The following is a 15040-nucleotide window of genomic DNA, read 5'->3' as shown; positions in this document are numbered from 1 at the left end:
GTGACCTACTCTAACAAACCTTTCCCAATTTATCTCCCCAAAACATTTCTATATACTCTGTCACAGGAGAGAGAGAGTAGGTGGCCACTGGTATCAGATGTGAATGGATATTGTTTTGAATGCCTATATAGTTTTGGTTTCAAGTGTTGTGTCTTTCCGGGGGCGTGGCCTGATGGTGAAGGAGGAAGAAGTGTAATTCCATATTCCTCCAGTTGGACTAAAAAATACCTGAATTTAAATACTCGGAAAAGTTTTAAAAGTTTGTTTTGAAGCTATCTGAATATTTAAAGACTGTAATGGCAGCTAATACAAAGACACAGATTCAGAAGAAACTTCACTTTAAAAGTTCAGAAGAAGTGAGGCCTAACTACCAAATGGAATCCTCGGAGTTGAGTCGACTGGACAGTCACCCAAGCAATAAAGGACTCCAGCCCGGCTGAGTATTATCAATTTTTTCTTCATATCTTGATCAGCGTGCCCGCAATGTCAGGCGCGCTGAAGAGTTGCTGGAGCCCACGATGGACCCGATGCACGGCGCTGCTGCGAGTCCCGGCGGTGCGGAGGTTTGGGGCAGCATGTTGGAAGACGTGCGAGTGCGGACCTCTGTGTTGCCAGGCATGTGTGGTGCGTCGCGGGTTCAGGAGTTATTGGATAAGGTCTGGGCTGTTGGTGAGGGTCAACGGCATTTGGAACAGGCTGGGTCTGGACCTGGAGGGGTCCAGACCAGAAGAAAGGTGAAATCGAAGGCTGAATTAAAAAAATTGGAAGAAGAATCGTTGATTGTTGTTGAAGAGAAACAAGGTAGGCCTCAAGGAGAGGATACTAATTTTGAAGCTGTTTTTACTGTTTTGGAATCAATGGCACATCAAATGGGTGATATGTCAATGCAAATATCTACTCAAATGGAACATGGATTTATGAATATAACTGAAAAAATGAAAAATATTTCTGAAGAAGCTTCTTCTCTTAAAAAGGACATTTTTGCTGTTAAAGGCGATGTCAATAAATGTTTGAATTTGGTGGACACAGTTCAAGATAATTTTAAGAAAATGGAAGGTGCCTTTCAAGTTTGTAAGGATCAAATGGAATGTAATAAACAGAAAATAGAGAAAATGGAAGATTCTTACGTTGGATGGGAGATTCAGAAGAAAGATTTATTGAAGAAGATAGACTCTCTGGAAAATCAAAGTCGTCGAAATAATGTTAAAATAGTGGGAATTCCTGAAGGAATTGAGGGTTCAGAGCCAATAAAAAATTTTTTAAATGGATTCCTGAGGCATTGGGATTGGAGTTCTTTCCAGAAGGTTTGGAGTTGGATAGGGCTCATAAGGCTCTAAGGAGTAAACCATATCCAGGTCAACCACCACGAGCTGTTTTGATTCGCTGTCTAAAATATCATGATAGAGAAACTATTTTGAGAGTAGCAGTCCAGAATGCACGTAGATATCAATCCCCGTTGATGGTATAGGGAAACAAGGTTTTTTTTCCAGATCTGAGTCAAGAAATTATTAGAAGACGTAAAGAGTTTAATTCTGCTAAAGAGGTGATTTGGAGAAAGGGTTATAAATTTTCTTTTAGATATCCTGCAGTATTGAAAATTTTTTATGGTAATTTTTAATCACAATTTTTTGAGAATGACTATGGTGCTTTAATCTTTGCTAATTCTCTGCCTGATGGGGCTGTTGAAAGGCATTCTTCACTAAGAGGAGGATATCTGAGAAGAAGAATGGAAATGGGAATGGGAATCTGTCAAAGAGCTTGATTGATATTGATGATTCGGAGCAAGTTGGGAGCTGATTTAGACTTAATTTTATGAGTCCAATTGTAGGGAGGTCACTGAAGCCTTCCAAAGTTGTCTGCCACCTGTGGGGGGGGGATTTATTTCTGTCCACACTCAGTTAAGTGGGGAGTTACTACTTTGTAGTGTTTTATAAATTAAAAAAAAATTTTGAATACATTTAATTTTCTTAGATGGGGGTGTTGGGAATCATTTTGTTTAGTGATTATTTATCAAGGGAAGCTTTAAGATTAAATTTTTTTGTATTATTAGAAGGGATAAAAAGAAAGGAAGGTTTTTAAGGGGAGTTTTAAGGTTTATTTTAGTTAGTAGAAGGGATAGAAGGTTAAGGGTTTTTAAAAATTTGTTGTTCGAGTTTTACTTTGATAATAATGTCAAATATAAATTTAATGTTCAGGGTTTAAATAATGCGATTAAGAGAAAACATGTTTTAGCTTATATAAAAAAGATGAAAGTTGAAAAATTGTGTCTTTCCCATTACAATTTCCCCATGTGTACAATAAAGATTATCCTTTGTTTGTTAGCCTGCATCTGGATTTGTTTCTCTGTGAACCCACTGAACTTGACTTAAGTCTTACATAACCAGTGTGACATCAGGTTCAAGTTTGTTTGACACACCTTTAACTCTTGGATAGTAATCAAGTGGCAGAGGCAGTATAATTGTAAGGTTTGAAAGTCATTCAGAAAGATTGAGAGTGATATGGATCAAAAGCAGGTAAATGGGATAGGCTTAGGTAGATAACTTGGCTGGTAAGGATGTTGGACTGAAGAGCCTGTTTCAATGCTGTATAACCTGATGATGACCCATGCCTAGAATCACACAGGAAGAGTTGGGACAAAGGAAGGAAACTGGAGAATAGTCTATGACAAGGGTGGGCAACTTTTTTCAAAACTCACATTCAGACTTAAGCATTCTCTATGCCATGGGTGCTCTGTGATTGCTAAGGGATTGCTTAAGGTGGTATGTGAGTGGGAAGGGAAGATTGAGAACCACTGCTCTCAACCCAATTGTTACTGAAATATTTTGCTTGACTGTCACTGGCCCGTTTCCTTTGGAGTTATGAAACCGTACACACAATGATAAAACTGGTTTTCAAATTTTTTCTTTCCACTCGCATACTACCTTAAGCAATTCCTTACTAATCACAGAGCACTTATGCCAAAGGGAATACTTAAGGTGGAATGTGAGTTCAAGAAAAAAGGTTGCCCACTGCTGGTCTATGGCATAAAAACACAAAGAAAATGCAACACAAAAATTCAATATTAATAAAAATTTCCAACATGGAAATGATTTAATTTAAACAATTGTAAAGACATTTTCACTAAGATAATAGATCCATGATTATTTAGGGTAATTTAGTACAGCTCAGCTTAGGAAAACACTTGATATTAGTCTGGCAAGATCCTTAGTGTTACATCTTTGCATTGACCTGCAAACCGGCAGAAAAAGCTAAATCTCAGTATTGATGAAGTGGAGCCTACTGGATCTCAGGATTGCAAAAATCAAAGTGCCTGAAAGTCCTTGGCTCATTCTACATAGGAAAAGGAACTACTTCCAAATGGAATGCCAGTTTTTTTGACTTGTTTTGTGCTACTGAGAACACTTTAACTCCTGAAACTGCTGAAGGTAGAAGCACCTCACTAGGTGATTTGTCATTTCCCTTAGAGCCTGGAATCCCACAACTAACTCGAACACCAGGAAAGTGAAGAAGAGAATATGGACACCCTTTTCCAAGGGTATGATCATGATGGATTCATCAGTGAGGAGGAAGAGGATAATGGGTAGCTGTATTACAAAGGACAGCAACCAAAATCCAGCCAATTCTGGCAGCTGTAGGACAAAGAGAAGAACTTAAGAACATAAGAAATGAAAACAGTAATAGTCCATTGCCTCCTTAAGCCGTTTCTATCACCTAGTAAGATAGTTGCTGATATTTTACCTTACCACATTAAACTCATCTCCCTTCCATTATATCTAAATCCAAATGACAGAATCAAAAACAAGCAAGCAATAATAATCACTGTGAAGTAAAATTTGTGTTTTCTTACTGCACTAGGCAGTGCCAGAATCAGCTATAAGTTCATGTAAAATGCAGCGAAATATATTGGAGGTGCATATTTCAATGGGCTAGTGGTTTTCACCTTTTTTTAAAGCACTCACATACCACTTTGGTCTGTGGTTAGTAAGGGATGAGTTAAGGTGGTGTGTGAGTGAGGGGAAAAAAGGTTGAGAACCACTGGTTTAATACTTCAAGTAAGAAATCATGATAAAACTCTGGAAGCTGCTAAATCGGTTGTACATGAAATATCTTTAACAGTTTAAAACATGCTAAGGAGCCAAAGGAAAATAAATCATAGTTGAACTTTAACTTTGCTTTATTAGCCTATATGTACATCATTCAAATCAGGGATCACCTGGTGAATCAGATGGTGTATTTATTTTGTGTATCATTGAAAGAGTGTGCAGAGTCAAAACATTTTCAAAAACTATGATTTATAATTCATTTACCTTTTCTTGTAAGTTTCCAATGTAACCCAGACAAAGTCGAACACTTTCAATCATTGTGAGAATTATTATGGCAGTCAACAGTAACCACTGATAGTATGTTGGTAGCATGTCATACTGGTTAAGGGAGCAACGAGGAAAAGCAAAGATAAATCAGTCGAAAACCATTCTTTGAAATTGTTTGATTCATCAATTGGAATTGAGAAGAATGTCCATCTACAAGAATGAAAAGCATCTGCACTGCAACACACTTGGATTCTGCATTGGGAGAAATGAAGGATATCAAACCTAACCTAAGTGGCCCTTCTCCTATCCTATCCATCATTCCAGGTTTCTGATTTCCTCTTCTGATTTCCTTTATCCTTTCTCTAAGCTATAAAATACTTCTCAATTTATTTGTTAAATACTAATGTTATTTTTCTTACACACTTGTAAATACATGAATGTAACTCTCCTCTTGTATATATAACTCAATAAACAGATTGAAAAGAAAGAAAATCTTCTCAATCGCTTCTTCCCATAATTTCCAATCATGAAGTGGTCACTTTCCCAAATTGAGTTCTCTTTGACTTGAAGGGTATTTATCCTCCATCTAATGATTTCATCTAGGGTCAGAGAGCACTGAAAAAATTCAGAATGGATATTGGAAAGTCTCCCAATGGTTCTATTGCTGGTGTCAGTGATAGATTTTTAACTAATTAACGCAATAGAAGACACATCTTTCATCAATGCTGGGCAATAATTAATATGTTTTAGTCAACTACCTTCTGCCTCACTGTATTTTTGGAAAAATTCTTATCAGATGTTCCTATAGTTCCAGTCAGAAGTTTTGTTTGTCAAAACTCATAACAATGTAAGCTGTTGGCCACTGTTTAAACCTGCTCTTTCCAAGCAGTACCTCAGGATCAAAGATGACTGACTTCCATTCCAGTATTATGGATTCTAAGGGGTATAGTGAGGCTCTGTAGCAACTCCAATATTTAGGTAAGATCTTTTTGTTGATAAACCAGGGGTGGCCAACCTTTAAATTTTTTAATTTAGACAGACAGCATGGCAACAGGCCAGTTCATCCCATGAGTTCTTACCGGGGGTGTAGGTTAATTGGGCGGCACAGACACATGGGCCGAAATGGCCTTTTTCCATGCTGAATGTCTAAATTAAAAGGTTGGCCAGACTTTGTTAAACAGGATGTTAATTGTGAGTTCTACCATGAGGACCATGAACATATTAATTACAATCTCACCTTAAGATGGAGCATGACCACTTCTGACAGCCACCAGAATGGAAAGAAAATGACATTAAAGTACAGTGCCATCTGTAAAGGGAGGCTGGACACTGTGTCATTCACTGTTAAGAGAAAATAATGTTTCTTCAAACACTTTTAACTCTACTAATTAGTAGTTTACTTTATCAACCCCATGTAAATCCCAATGTATCTTAATTTGGCTTGTGTACTAGAGAAGTGAATGAAAAGTGACTAGAAACCAGCCAGAACAACAAGAGAAGTTGTTATCCGATATGCAAGGTCTCAATTCATTCAATAATCTGTTACAACAAAACTTACTTCATAAATATGTTTGTTTTCTGTTCTATAAACAAAATTTGATGAATTTACAATCCAATCTGAATGAAAAGGCACCCTGTTATTCTCCTTTAACATTATGTATTCAAAACACATCTTTGGATGAAGGGTCTTGGCTCAAAAGATTGACTGTCCATTTCCCAGCTTAACCCACCGAGTTCTGACAGCAGCTTGTTTTTATGCACCAGATTCCAACATCTGCAGTCTCTTCTATCTGGATCTTAAAAAGTTAGTCTGGTAAGACAATGCAGTCATTTACCATCGTTCATCCTTCAAACAACATCATCAAAAATACATTTTTTTAAATCCTTTTGTTTATTATGGAAAATAATTTTGTCAGTGAAGAAAAAAAGTACATTCCAGAATTAAATAATTTGTGTTACACTGACATGAATACAATATATTCTTGCATTTTTACATACCTGTGTGAAGCTGCACCAAATTTTCATGTGTTCCACATCCAATAGTATACTACAATGTCTCTGTAAAGCCTAAAAAGGCATAAGGTTGTCGTAGTTTGTATATATATAATATTCTTCAGCTGAGGTATTCATATTTTGAAGATTTCACTTATTGCCAGTATTTATAATTATTTGGATTTTTAATGACATTACTCCATGGAGAAATTGGCTATGAAGTCTGAAACTTAACTGATTGCACATTTTCAAGATATTTGTTTGAGGGAATTGCAATCTACAGAATAGTATTTTTTTTGGGCACAATGTTTCCTCAGCAGTAATTATGATTTATTTGGTCATTAAAAAAACTCACTTTTAACTCTTGGAAGACAAAAAAAAATCACATTTTCAGGAACTTTACAGTCCTACTAGTTTTTAAACGTTGTTTTCAAAATTATTAATTTTTACTAGATTTTTATGCAGAAAACTGTATGGGGGGGATTACTGAATCACCAACAATGAAGACGCTGTTTACATCCGGTACCGCACGGATGGCAGTCTCTTCAATCTGAGGCGCCTGCAAGCTCACACCAAGACACAAGAGAAACTTGTCCGTGAACTACTCTTTGCAGATGATGCCGCTTTAGTTGCCCATTCAGAGCCAGCTCTTCAGCGCTTGACGTCCTGCTTTGCGGAAACTGCCAAAATGTTTGGCCTGGAAGTCAGCCTGAAGAAAACTGAGGTCCTCCATCAGCCAGCTCCCCACCATGACTACCAGCCCCCCCACATCTCCATCGGGCACACAAAACTCAAAACGGTCAACCAGTTTACCTATCTCGGCTGCACCATTTCATCAGATGCAAGGATCGACAATGAGATAGACAACAGACTCGCCAAGGCAAATAGCGCCTTTGGAAGACTACACAAAAGAGTCTGGAAAAACAACCAACTGAAAAACCTCACAAAGATAAGCGTATACAGAGCCGTTGTCATACCCACACTCCTGTTCGGCTCCGAATCATGGGTCCTCTACCGGCACCACCTACGGCTCCTAGAACGCTTCCACCAGCGTTGTCTCCGCTCCATCCTCAACATCCATTGGAGCGCTCACACCCCTAACGTCGAGGTACTCGAGATGGCAGAGGTCGACAGCATCGAGTCCACGCTGCTGAAGATCCAGCTGCGCTGGATGGGTCACGTCTCCAGAATGGAGGACCATCGCCTTCCCAAGATCGTATTATATGGCGAGCTCTCCACTGGCCACCGTGACAGAGGTGCACCAAAGAAAAGGTACAAGGACTGCCTAAAGAAATCTCTTGGTGCCTGCCACATTGACCACCGCCAGTGGGCTGATAACGCCTCAAACCGTGCATCTTGGCGCCTCACAGTTTGGCGGGCAGCAGCCTCCTTTGAAGAAGACCGCAGAGCCCACCTCACTGACAAAAGGCAAAGGAGGAAAAACCCAACACCCAACCCCAACCAACCAATTTTCCCTTGCAACCGCTGCAATCGTGTCTGCCTGTCCCGCATCGGACTGGTCAGCCACAAACGAGCCTGCAGCTGACGTGGACTTTTTACCCCCTCCATAAATCTTCGTCCGCGAAGCCAAGCCAAAGAAAGAAAACAGCAGCTACGCAATTTCAATTTTAAACTATGCAGGTGTCAGAATCCCAAATATATTGTTAGTTTCATGATATAATGTCTTGTTATCTTCATAATCACAAAATCCACGCTATTATGAAGGAGGTAAGGTTTTAAAGTCTGTTTATTTTCTTCATTGATGTACAGATTTGAAAATTGGATTATTCCTTGTGGAGCTCTCTGTGTAAGCCTGCATGTTTAGAGTTACTGCTAATTCAGTGGTTATTTCAACACAATATGTCTTACCTGGGATGTTGTTCGATATGTTACTGCAGTCTCGAGTTTTATTACTGGTAAAAAGGGTGCCACTGAAGTTGGTCAGATTCTGTCTGATATTATGAGGCAGAAAAGAATGCAGAGACATAATTGATAGAAAGATCCACTCTAACTGCATTAAATCCTTTTCAATCCTGGTACCATCTGCTCAGTGGTAACACACTAATCCTTTGAAATAAGAGTAAAAAAAAAACAAAGACCGTGAGTCATATTCAATTAAGTATCTTTCTGCACACCTTGCAAAATTTAACAATGTTTAGCTAATTCTCTAATATATTTTCATTTTATTCAAGCTCATTTTTATTCCTAAAACAACAATGAAGACATTGTCATATTTTATCTTTGAAATGTTATGAATATTAAAGGTAATTATGTGGGACAATTTTCAAATATGTACATCAGATACCAATGTTTTCTTAACAAGGAATTCCAATGGCCAATCATACTCATTTTTAGGAAGCATTGAGAAATATACTGTAGAACATAGAGCAGAGAACAATACAGCACAGTGTAGCCCTTCAGCCCTCGATGCTGTGCCAACCCATATATTCCTTCATTTAAAAAGAGTACTAAACCCTCCCTACCCCATACCCTCTATTTTTCTTTCATCCATGTGTCTCTTAAATGCCCCCAATGTTTCAGCTTCCACCACCATCCCCGGCAAGGCATTCCAGGCACCCACAACTCTCTATGCAGAAAAGAAAACTTACCCCCGATGTCTCCCCTAAACTTCCCTCTCTTAACTTTGTATATATGTCCTCTGGTGTTTGCTGATCTTGGCCTGGGAAACAGGTGCTGGCTGTTCACCCTATCTATGCCTCTCATAATCTTGTAGATCTCTATCAAGTATCTTCTCATCCTTCTACGGTCCAAAGTGAAAAGTCCCAACTCTGCAAATCTTGCCTCATAAGACTTGTTTTCCAATCCAGGCAACATCTTAGTAAATCTCCTCTGCACCCTCTCCATAGCTTCCACATCCTTCCTATAATGAGGTGACCGGAACTGAACACAATATTCTAAGTGTGGTCTTACCAAAGATTTATAGAGTCGCAACATGACCTCTCCACTCCTGAATTCAATTCCCCCATTAATGAATCCCAGCATCCCACAGGCCTTCTTAACTATCTTATCAACCTGTGAGGCGACCTTTAGGGATGTATGGATTTGAACCCCAACGTCCCTTTGTTCATTGACACTCTTAATTAACCAACCATTAACCCTATACTCAGCCTTTTGCTTTATCCTTCCAAAATGCTTATCTGGATTGAAATCCATGTGCCACTTTTTAGCCCAACTCTGCATCCTGTCTATATCCTCTTGTAACCTTTGACAACCTTCAGTTCCATCGACAACTCTTCCAATCTTCGTGTCATCCACAAACTTACTGATCTATTCTTCCACCTCTTCACTGGGCCATTTATAAAAATCACAAAGAGCAGGGGTCCTAGAACAGATCCTGGTGGCATTCCACTAGTCACCGTCCTCCAGGCAGAATACTTTCCTTTCCTTCCACTACTACTCTCTGCTTTCTTCTTACAAGCCAATTATTTATCCACACAGCTAAGGTTGCTCTGATCCCGTACCTCATGACTTTCTGGATGAGTCTCTCATGGGGGACCTTATCAAACGCCTTGCTAAAATCCATATAGATCACATCTACCACCCTACCCTCATCAATTTGTTTTGTTACCTCCTCAAAAATTTATATTTTCACAAAAAGCTTTGTCAAGTAATTATTACATGATTTTGTGTAATTGAAAACACATCCCTGGCAAAGGGGACTTCTTCCATTGCCTATTCCATGTGGTACTTTAGTGCAATCAACATTGTGGTTTCTAATGATCCTGCTGTAGAATCATAAAGATGTACACCACAGAAACAGGCTCTTTGGCCCAACTCATCATGCTGACCCAGATGCATATTTAATTGATCCCATTTTTTCTGAATTTGACTCCAAATCCCTCTTCCTTTTTTATCTAGGTATCTGCCCAAAATCTTTTAAATGCTGGGATTAGACTTACCTATATCACCTCCTCTGCCAGTTTGTTCCCACCACCCTCTGTGTACATACTTACCCTTGGAAGCAAACTGTGGTTATCCACCAATCCATGCTCCTCTTCATTTTATAAACCTCTATAAGGTCACCCCTTAGCCTACTGGTCTTCATTGAGAACAATCCTGGCCTATCTAATGTCTCCTTTAAACTAAAGCCTTGCATCCCTGTCAACATCCTGGTGAATCTCTTCTGCACTTTCTCTATCTTTTCCATATCCTTTCTATAATAACCAGAACACATAAAATATTCCAAGTTATGTTGCAACTCTTACACTCAATACTTTTATAAGTATTCACTGGAGTTTAGAAGGATCTGTGGGAAACCCAAAGAAACATGCCTAATATTGAAAGGACTAGATAGAGTGGATGTGGAGATGTTTCCAGAAGTGTGAGAGTCTAGGATTAGAGGGCACAGCCTCAGAATTTAAAAAAAATGTTCCTTTACGACAGAGATGAAGAGAAATTTCTTAAATATGAGGCTATTGAATCTGTGGAATTCATTGCCACAGACAGCAGTGGTGGCCAAATCATTGATATTTAAAGCAGAGGTAGATAGGTTCTTGATGAGTAAGGGTGTTAAAGATTATAGGGAGAAGGCAGAATGGGGTTGAAAAGAAATATATATCAGCCATGATCCAAATGGCAGAGCAGAATAGATGGGTGAATCCTCTGAAATGCCTGGTGTTGATAGATCACATTTTCCAAATATTCAAGACTGCAGGGATCTTTTACTTCATCTTTAAATCTTCTTTGGCTTGGCTTCGCGGACGAAGATTTATGGAGGGGGTAAAAAGTCCACGTCAGCTGCAGGCTCGTTTGTGGCTGACAAGTCCGATGCGGGACAGGCAGACACGGTTGCAGCGGCTGCAGGGGAAAATTGGTTGGTTGGGGTTGGGTGTTGGGTTTTTCCTCCTTTACCTTTTGTCAGTGAGGTGGGCTCTGCGGTCTTCTTCAAAGGAGGTTGCTGCCCACCAAACTGTGAGGCGCCAAGATGCACGGTTTGAGGCGTTATCAGCCCACTGGCGGTGGTCAATGTGGCAGGCACCAAGAGATTTCTTTAGGCAGTCCTTGTACCTTTTCTTTGGTGCACCTCTGTCACGGTGGCCAGTGGAGAGCTCGCCATATAACACGATCTTGGGAAGGCGATGGTCCTCCATTCTGGAGACGTGACCCATCCAGCGCAGCTGGATCTTCAGCAGCGTGGACTCGATGCTGTCGACCTCTGCCATCTCGAGTACTTCGACGTTAGGGATGTAAGCGCTCCAATGGATGTTGAGGATGGAGCGGAGACCACGCTGGTGGAAGCGTTCTAGGAGCCGTAGGTGGTGCCGGTAGAGGACCCATGATTCGGAGCCGAACAGGAGTGTGGGTATGACAACGGCTCTGTATACGCTAATCTTTGTGAGGTTTTTCAGTTGGTTGTTTTTCCAGACTCTTTTGTGTAGTCTTCCAAAGGCGCTATTTGCCTTGGCGAGTCTGTTGTCTATCTCATTGTCGATCCTTGCATCTGATGAAATGGTGCAGCCGAGATAGGTAAACTGGTTGACCGTTTTGAGTTTTGTGTGCCCGATGGAGATGTGGGGGGGCTGGTAGTCATGGTGGGGAGCTGGCTGATGGAGGACCTCAGTTTTACTCTTCAGCTATACAGAGGATGAAATGCTGTTCTGGATGTGGTGGTAAATTTTATCAACATCTGCCTTCAAGATGTGTAAAGTGATGCAGTTTTGCTTTTTCATCATAGACCTTCATTATGATAATGTGTAGCAGGAGCAGGTTAGTACAAGACCTTGGCTTTACTTGTCTTTATGATAATATTCTTTGCAGCTGGTCATCAGCACTTTCTGTTCTCACCTGTCTCACCAATGATATGGTGCTTTTTCACACATCACCTTCGCAGGGGAACAGGTCAGAAATTTTAACCCTGTACACCTTGTGGGTAAGGCCTCCTATTTTTGGTTTACTTACAGTTCTAATTTGCGGCTGATATACTGTTCCTAAGCAGTCTAATCTCAGCACTAGTCAGGACTTGGAGGGGAAATCGCCTGGGAGCACCAGGTGCTGTGGGTTTCTGTGAGGGGTGCTGAACAAAGTGGCGGCTCTGTCTGCCTTACAGTAGACAAAAGTTAAAGAATATCATATATGTTACATTCTAAATGTAGCATTACGTGACAATAATGGAACCTTTACTGATCCTTGGACTCTTATGTACTCTTTCATCTGGCATTGATAAAGACAGGGTATGGAATAAACCCATTAAAATCAATCTAAAATTTACAAGGATGGTTAACACTATTTCTACCCAGCATCTTTTGTGTAATATATAGAGTTTGTCGAGTTTTTTTGCATCCTCTACATTATATTTTTATCACTCTCAGCTATAGTTTTGGTGACCAATTTGGGGATTAGACACAGATAATTTTTTATGTTTTCAGTCAGCAATAATTAGCCAAATGTTATCTTTAAAATACTATTTTATTAATCAGCAAATATATACTTAATAGAAACTTAACCCCTAACTGTGTGTGTGTGTGTGTGTGTGTGTGTGTGTGTGTGTGTGTGTGTGTGTGTGTGAGAGAGAAATCCCAAACAATTACAGCTCAGGCATGATTCTGGAATGTCAGTTCAAAGTTCAGTCTCACAAATCCAGTGTTGACATGCAAGCTTTAAAACTAATGCAAAGAAGTAGTCACGAAGCAGGTGAGAGAGACTGGGCGACAGACAGTTGTAAACACAAAATCCTTGTCGAGATGCTTCCAGTGAAATATCCTTTCATATGAGTGGTTGTCAAAATTCATTTTCCTGGCATCGGGGAAACTAAATGAGTGACTTTCACAAAGCTTCCAGAATGCTTTTGTGGGTTAGTCCAAAGTGACCATCACAATGTCACAATGCAAACACAGTATTTCTTCTTCTTTCAGAACCCAAATATGGGTTAGTTCAAGTGACCTTTTCTTTCAGCCATAGTGGGTTTCAACCATTCCCTTTAGAAGTGTCTTTTCCTTTGGCCACGATGGGATTCAACAAGTCCCCTTTGTCAAGATGGGATTCAACAAGTCCCCTTTGGCCACAATGGGATTCAACAAGTCCCCTTTGTCAAGATGGGATTCAACAAGTCCCCTTTGGCCACGATGGGATTCAACAAGTCCCCTTTGTCAAGATAGGATTCAACAAGTCCCCTTTGTCAAGATGGGATTCAACAAGTCCCCTTTGTAAAGATGGGATTCAACAAGTCCCCTTTGTCAAGATGGGATTCAACAAGTCCCCTTTGTCAAGATGGGATTCAGCAAGTCCCCTTTGGCCACGATGGGATTCCACAAGTCCCCTTTGGCCACGATGGGATTCCACAAGTCCCCTTTGTCAAGATGGGATTCAACAAGTCCCCTTTGGCCACGATGGGATTCAACAAGTCCCCTTTGTCAAGATAGGATTCAACAAGTCCCCTTTGTCAAGATGGGATTCAACAAGTCCCCTTTGGCCACGATGGGATTCCGCAAGTCCCCTTTGTAAAGATGGGATTCAACAAGTCCCCTTTGTCAAGATGGGATTCAACAAGTCCCCTTTGTCAAGATGGGATTCAACAAGTCCCCTTTGTCAAGATGGGATTCCACAAGTCCCCTTTGGCCACGATGGGATTCCGCAAGTCCCCTTTGGCCACGATGGGATTCAACAAGTCCCCTTTGTCAAGATGGGATTCAACAAGTCCCCTTTGGCCACGATGGGATTCCACAAGTCCCCTTTGGCCACGATGGGATTCCACAAGTCCCCTTTGGCCACGATGGGATTCCACAAGTCCCCATTGTCAAGATGGGATTCCACAAGTCCCCTTTGTCAAGATGGGATTGAACAAGTCCCCTTTGTCAAGATGGGATTCAACAAGTCCCCTTTGTCAAGATGAGATTCAACAAGTCCCCTTTGTCAAGATGGGATTCCACAAGTCCCCTTTGGCCACAATGGGATTCAACAAGTCCCCTTTGTCAAGATGGGATTCAGCAAGTCCCCTTTGTCAAGATGGGATTCAACAAGTCCCCTTTGGCCACAATGGGATTCAACAAGTCCCCTTTGGCCATGATGGGATTCAACAAGTCCCCTTTGTCAAGATGGGATTCAACAAGTCCCCTTTGGCCAAGATGGGATTCAACAAGTCCCCTTTGGGCACGATGGGATTCCACAAGTCCCCTTTGGCCACGATGGGATTCCACAAGTCCCCTTTGGCCACGATGGGATTCAACAAGTCCCCTTTGTCAAGATGGGATTCAACAAGTCCCCTTTGGCCACGATGGGGTTCAACAAGTCCCCTTTGTCAAGATGGGATTCAACAAGTCCGCTTTGTCAAGATGGGATTCAACAAGTCCCCTTTGTCAAGATGGGATTCAACAAGTCCCCTTTGTCAAGATGGGATTCCACAAGTCCCCTTTGGCCACGATGGGATTCCACAAGTCCCCTTTGGCCACGATGGGATTCCACAAGTCCCCTTTGGCCACGATGGGATTCAACAAGTCCCCTTCGTCAAGATGGGATTCAACAAGTCCCCTTTGGCCACGATGGGATTCCACAAGTCCCCTTTGGCCACGATGGGATTCCACAAGTCCCCTTCGTCAAGATGGGATTCAACAAGTCCCCTTTGGCCACGATGGGATTCCACAAGTCCCCTTTGGCCACGATGGGATTCCACAAGTCCCCTTTGGCCACGATGGGATTCCACAAGTCCCCTTTGGCCACGATGGGATTCCACAAGTCCCCTTTGGCCACGATGGGATTCCACAAGTCCCCTTTGGCCACGATGG

The 15040-nt window shown here is 41.1% G+C and overlaps 1 protein-coding gene across 1 annotated transcript; it reads right to left on the bottom strand.

The window, feature by feature from the left end:
* Nucleotides 1-3215: 3215 nt before the first annotated feature.
* Nucleotides 3216-8341, bottom strand: LOC138759955 (transmembrane protein 17-like). The gene is made up of 4 exons (XM_069930428.1): nucleotides 8172-8341; nucleotides 5548-5651; nucleotides 4308-4421; nucleotides 3216-3629 (listed from the first exon to the last, which is right to left on the bottom strand). Exons 1-4 carry the CDS (start codon nucleotides 8317-8319, stop codon nucleotides 3390-3392), a joined length of 606 nt encoding a protein of 201 aa, XP_069786529.1. The 5' UTR covers nucleotides 8320-8341; the 3' UTR covers nucleotides 3216-3389.
* Between the last annotated feature and the right edge of the window lie 6699 nt (nucleotides 8342-15040).

This window comes from Narcine bancroftii, chromosome 4 (genome assembly GCF_036971445.1).
Source record: "Narcine bancroftii isolate sNarBan1 chromosome 4, sNarBan1.hap1, whole genome shotgun sequence".
NCBI lineage: Eukaryota > Metazoa > Chordata > Chondrichthyes > Torpediniformes > Narcinidae > Narcine > Narcine bancroftii.
Note: the sequence above shows the minus strand (reverse complement) of the source record. Positions and strands in the feature narration are given on the sequence as shown.

Excerpts from the sequence above, each read along its gene's own strand:
- LOC138759955 (XM_069930428.1), bottom strand. The coding sequence starts at position 8,319 with ATGCAGTTAGAGTGGATCTTTCTATCAATTATGTCTCTGCATTCTTTT. Across the intron at positions 4,422-5,547 it reads TGGTCATGCTCCATCTTAAG|TATGACATGCTACCAACATA; the intron begins GTGAGATTGTAA and ends TCCCTTAACCAG. Across the intron at positions 3,630-4,307 it reads TTGGAAACTTACAAGAAAAG|CTGCCAGAATTGGCTGGATT; the intron begins GTAAATGAATTA and ends TTTGTCCTACAG.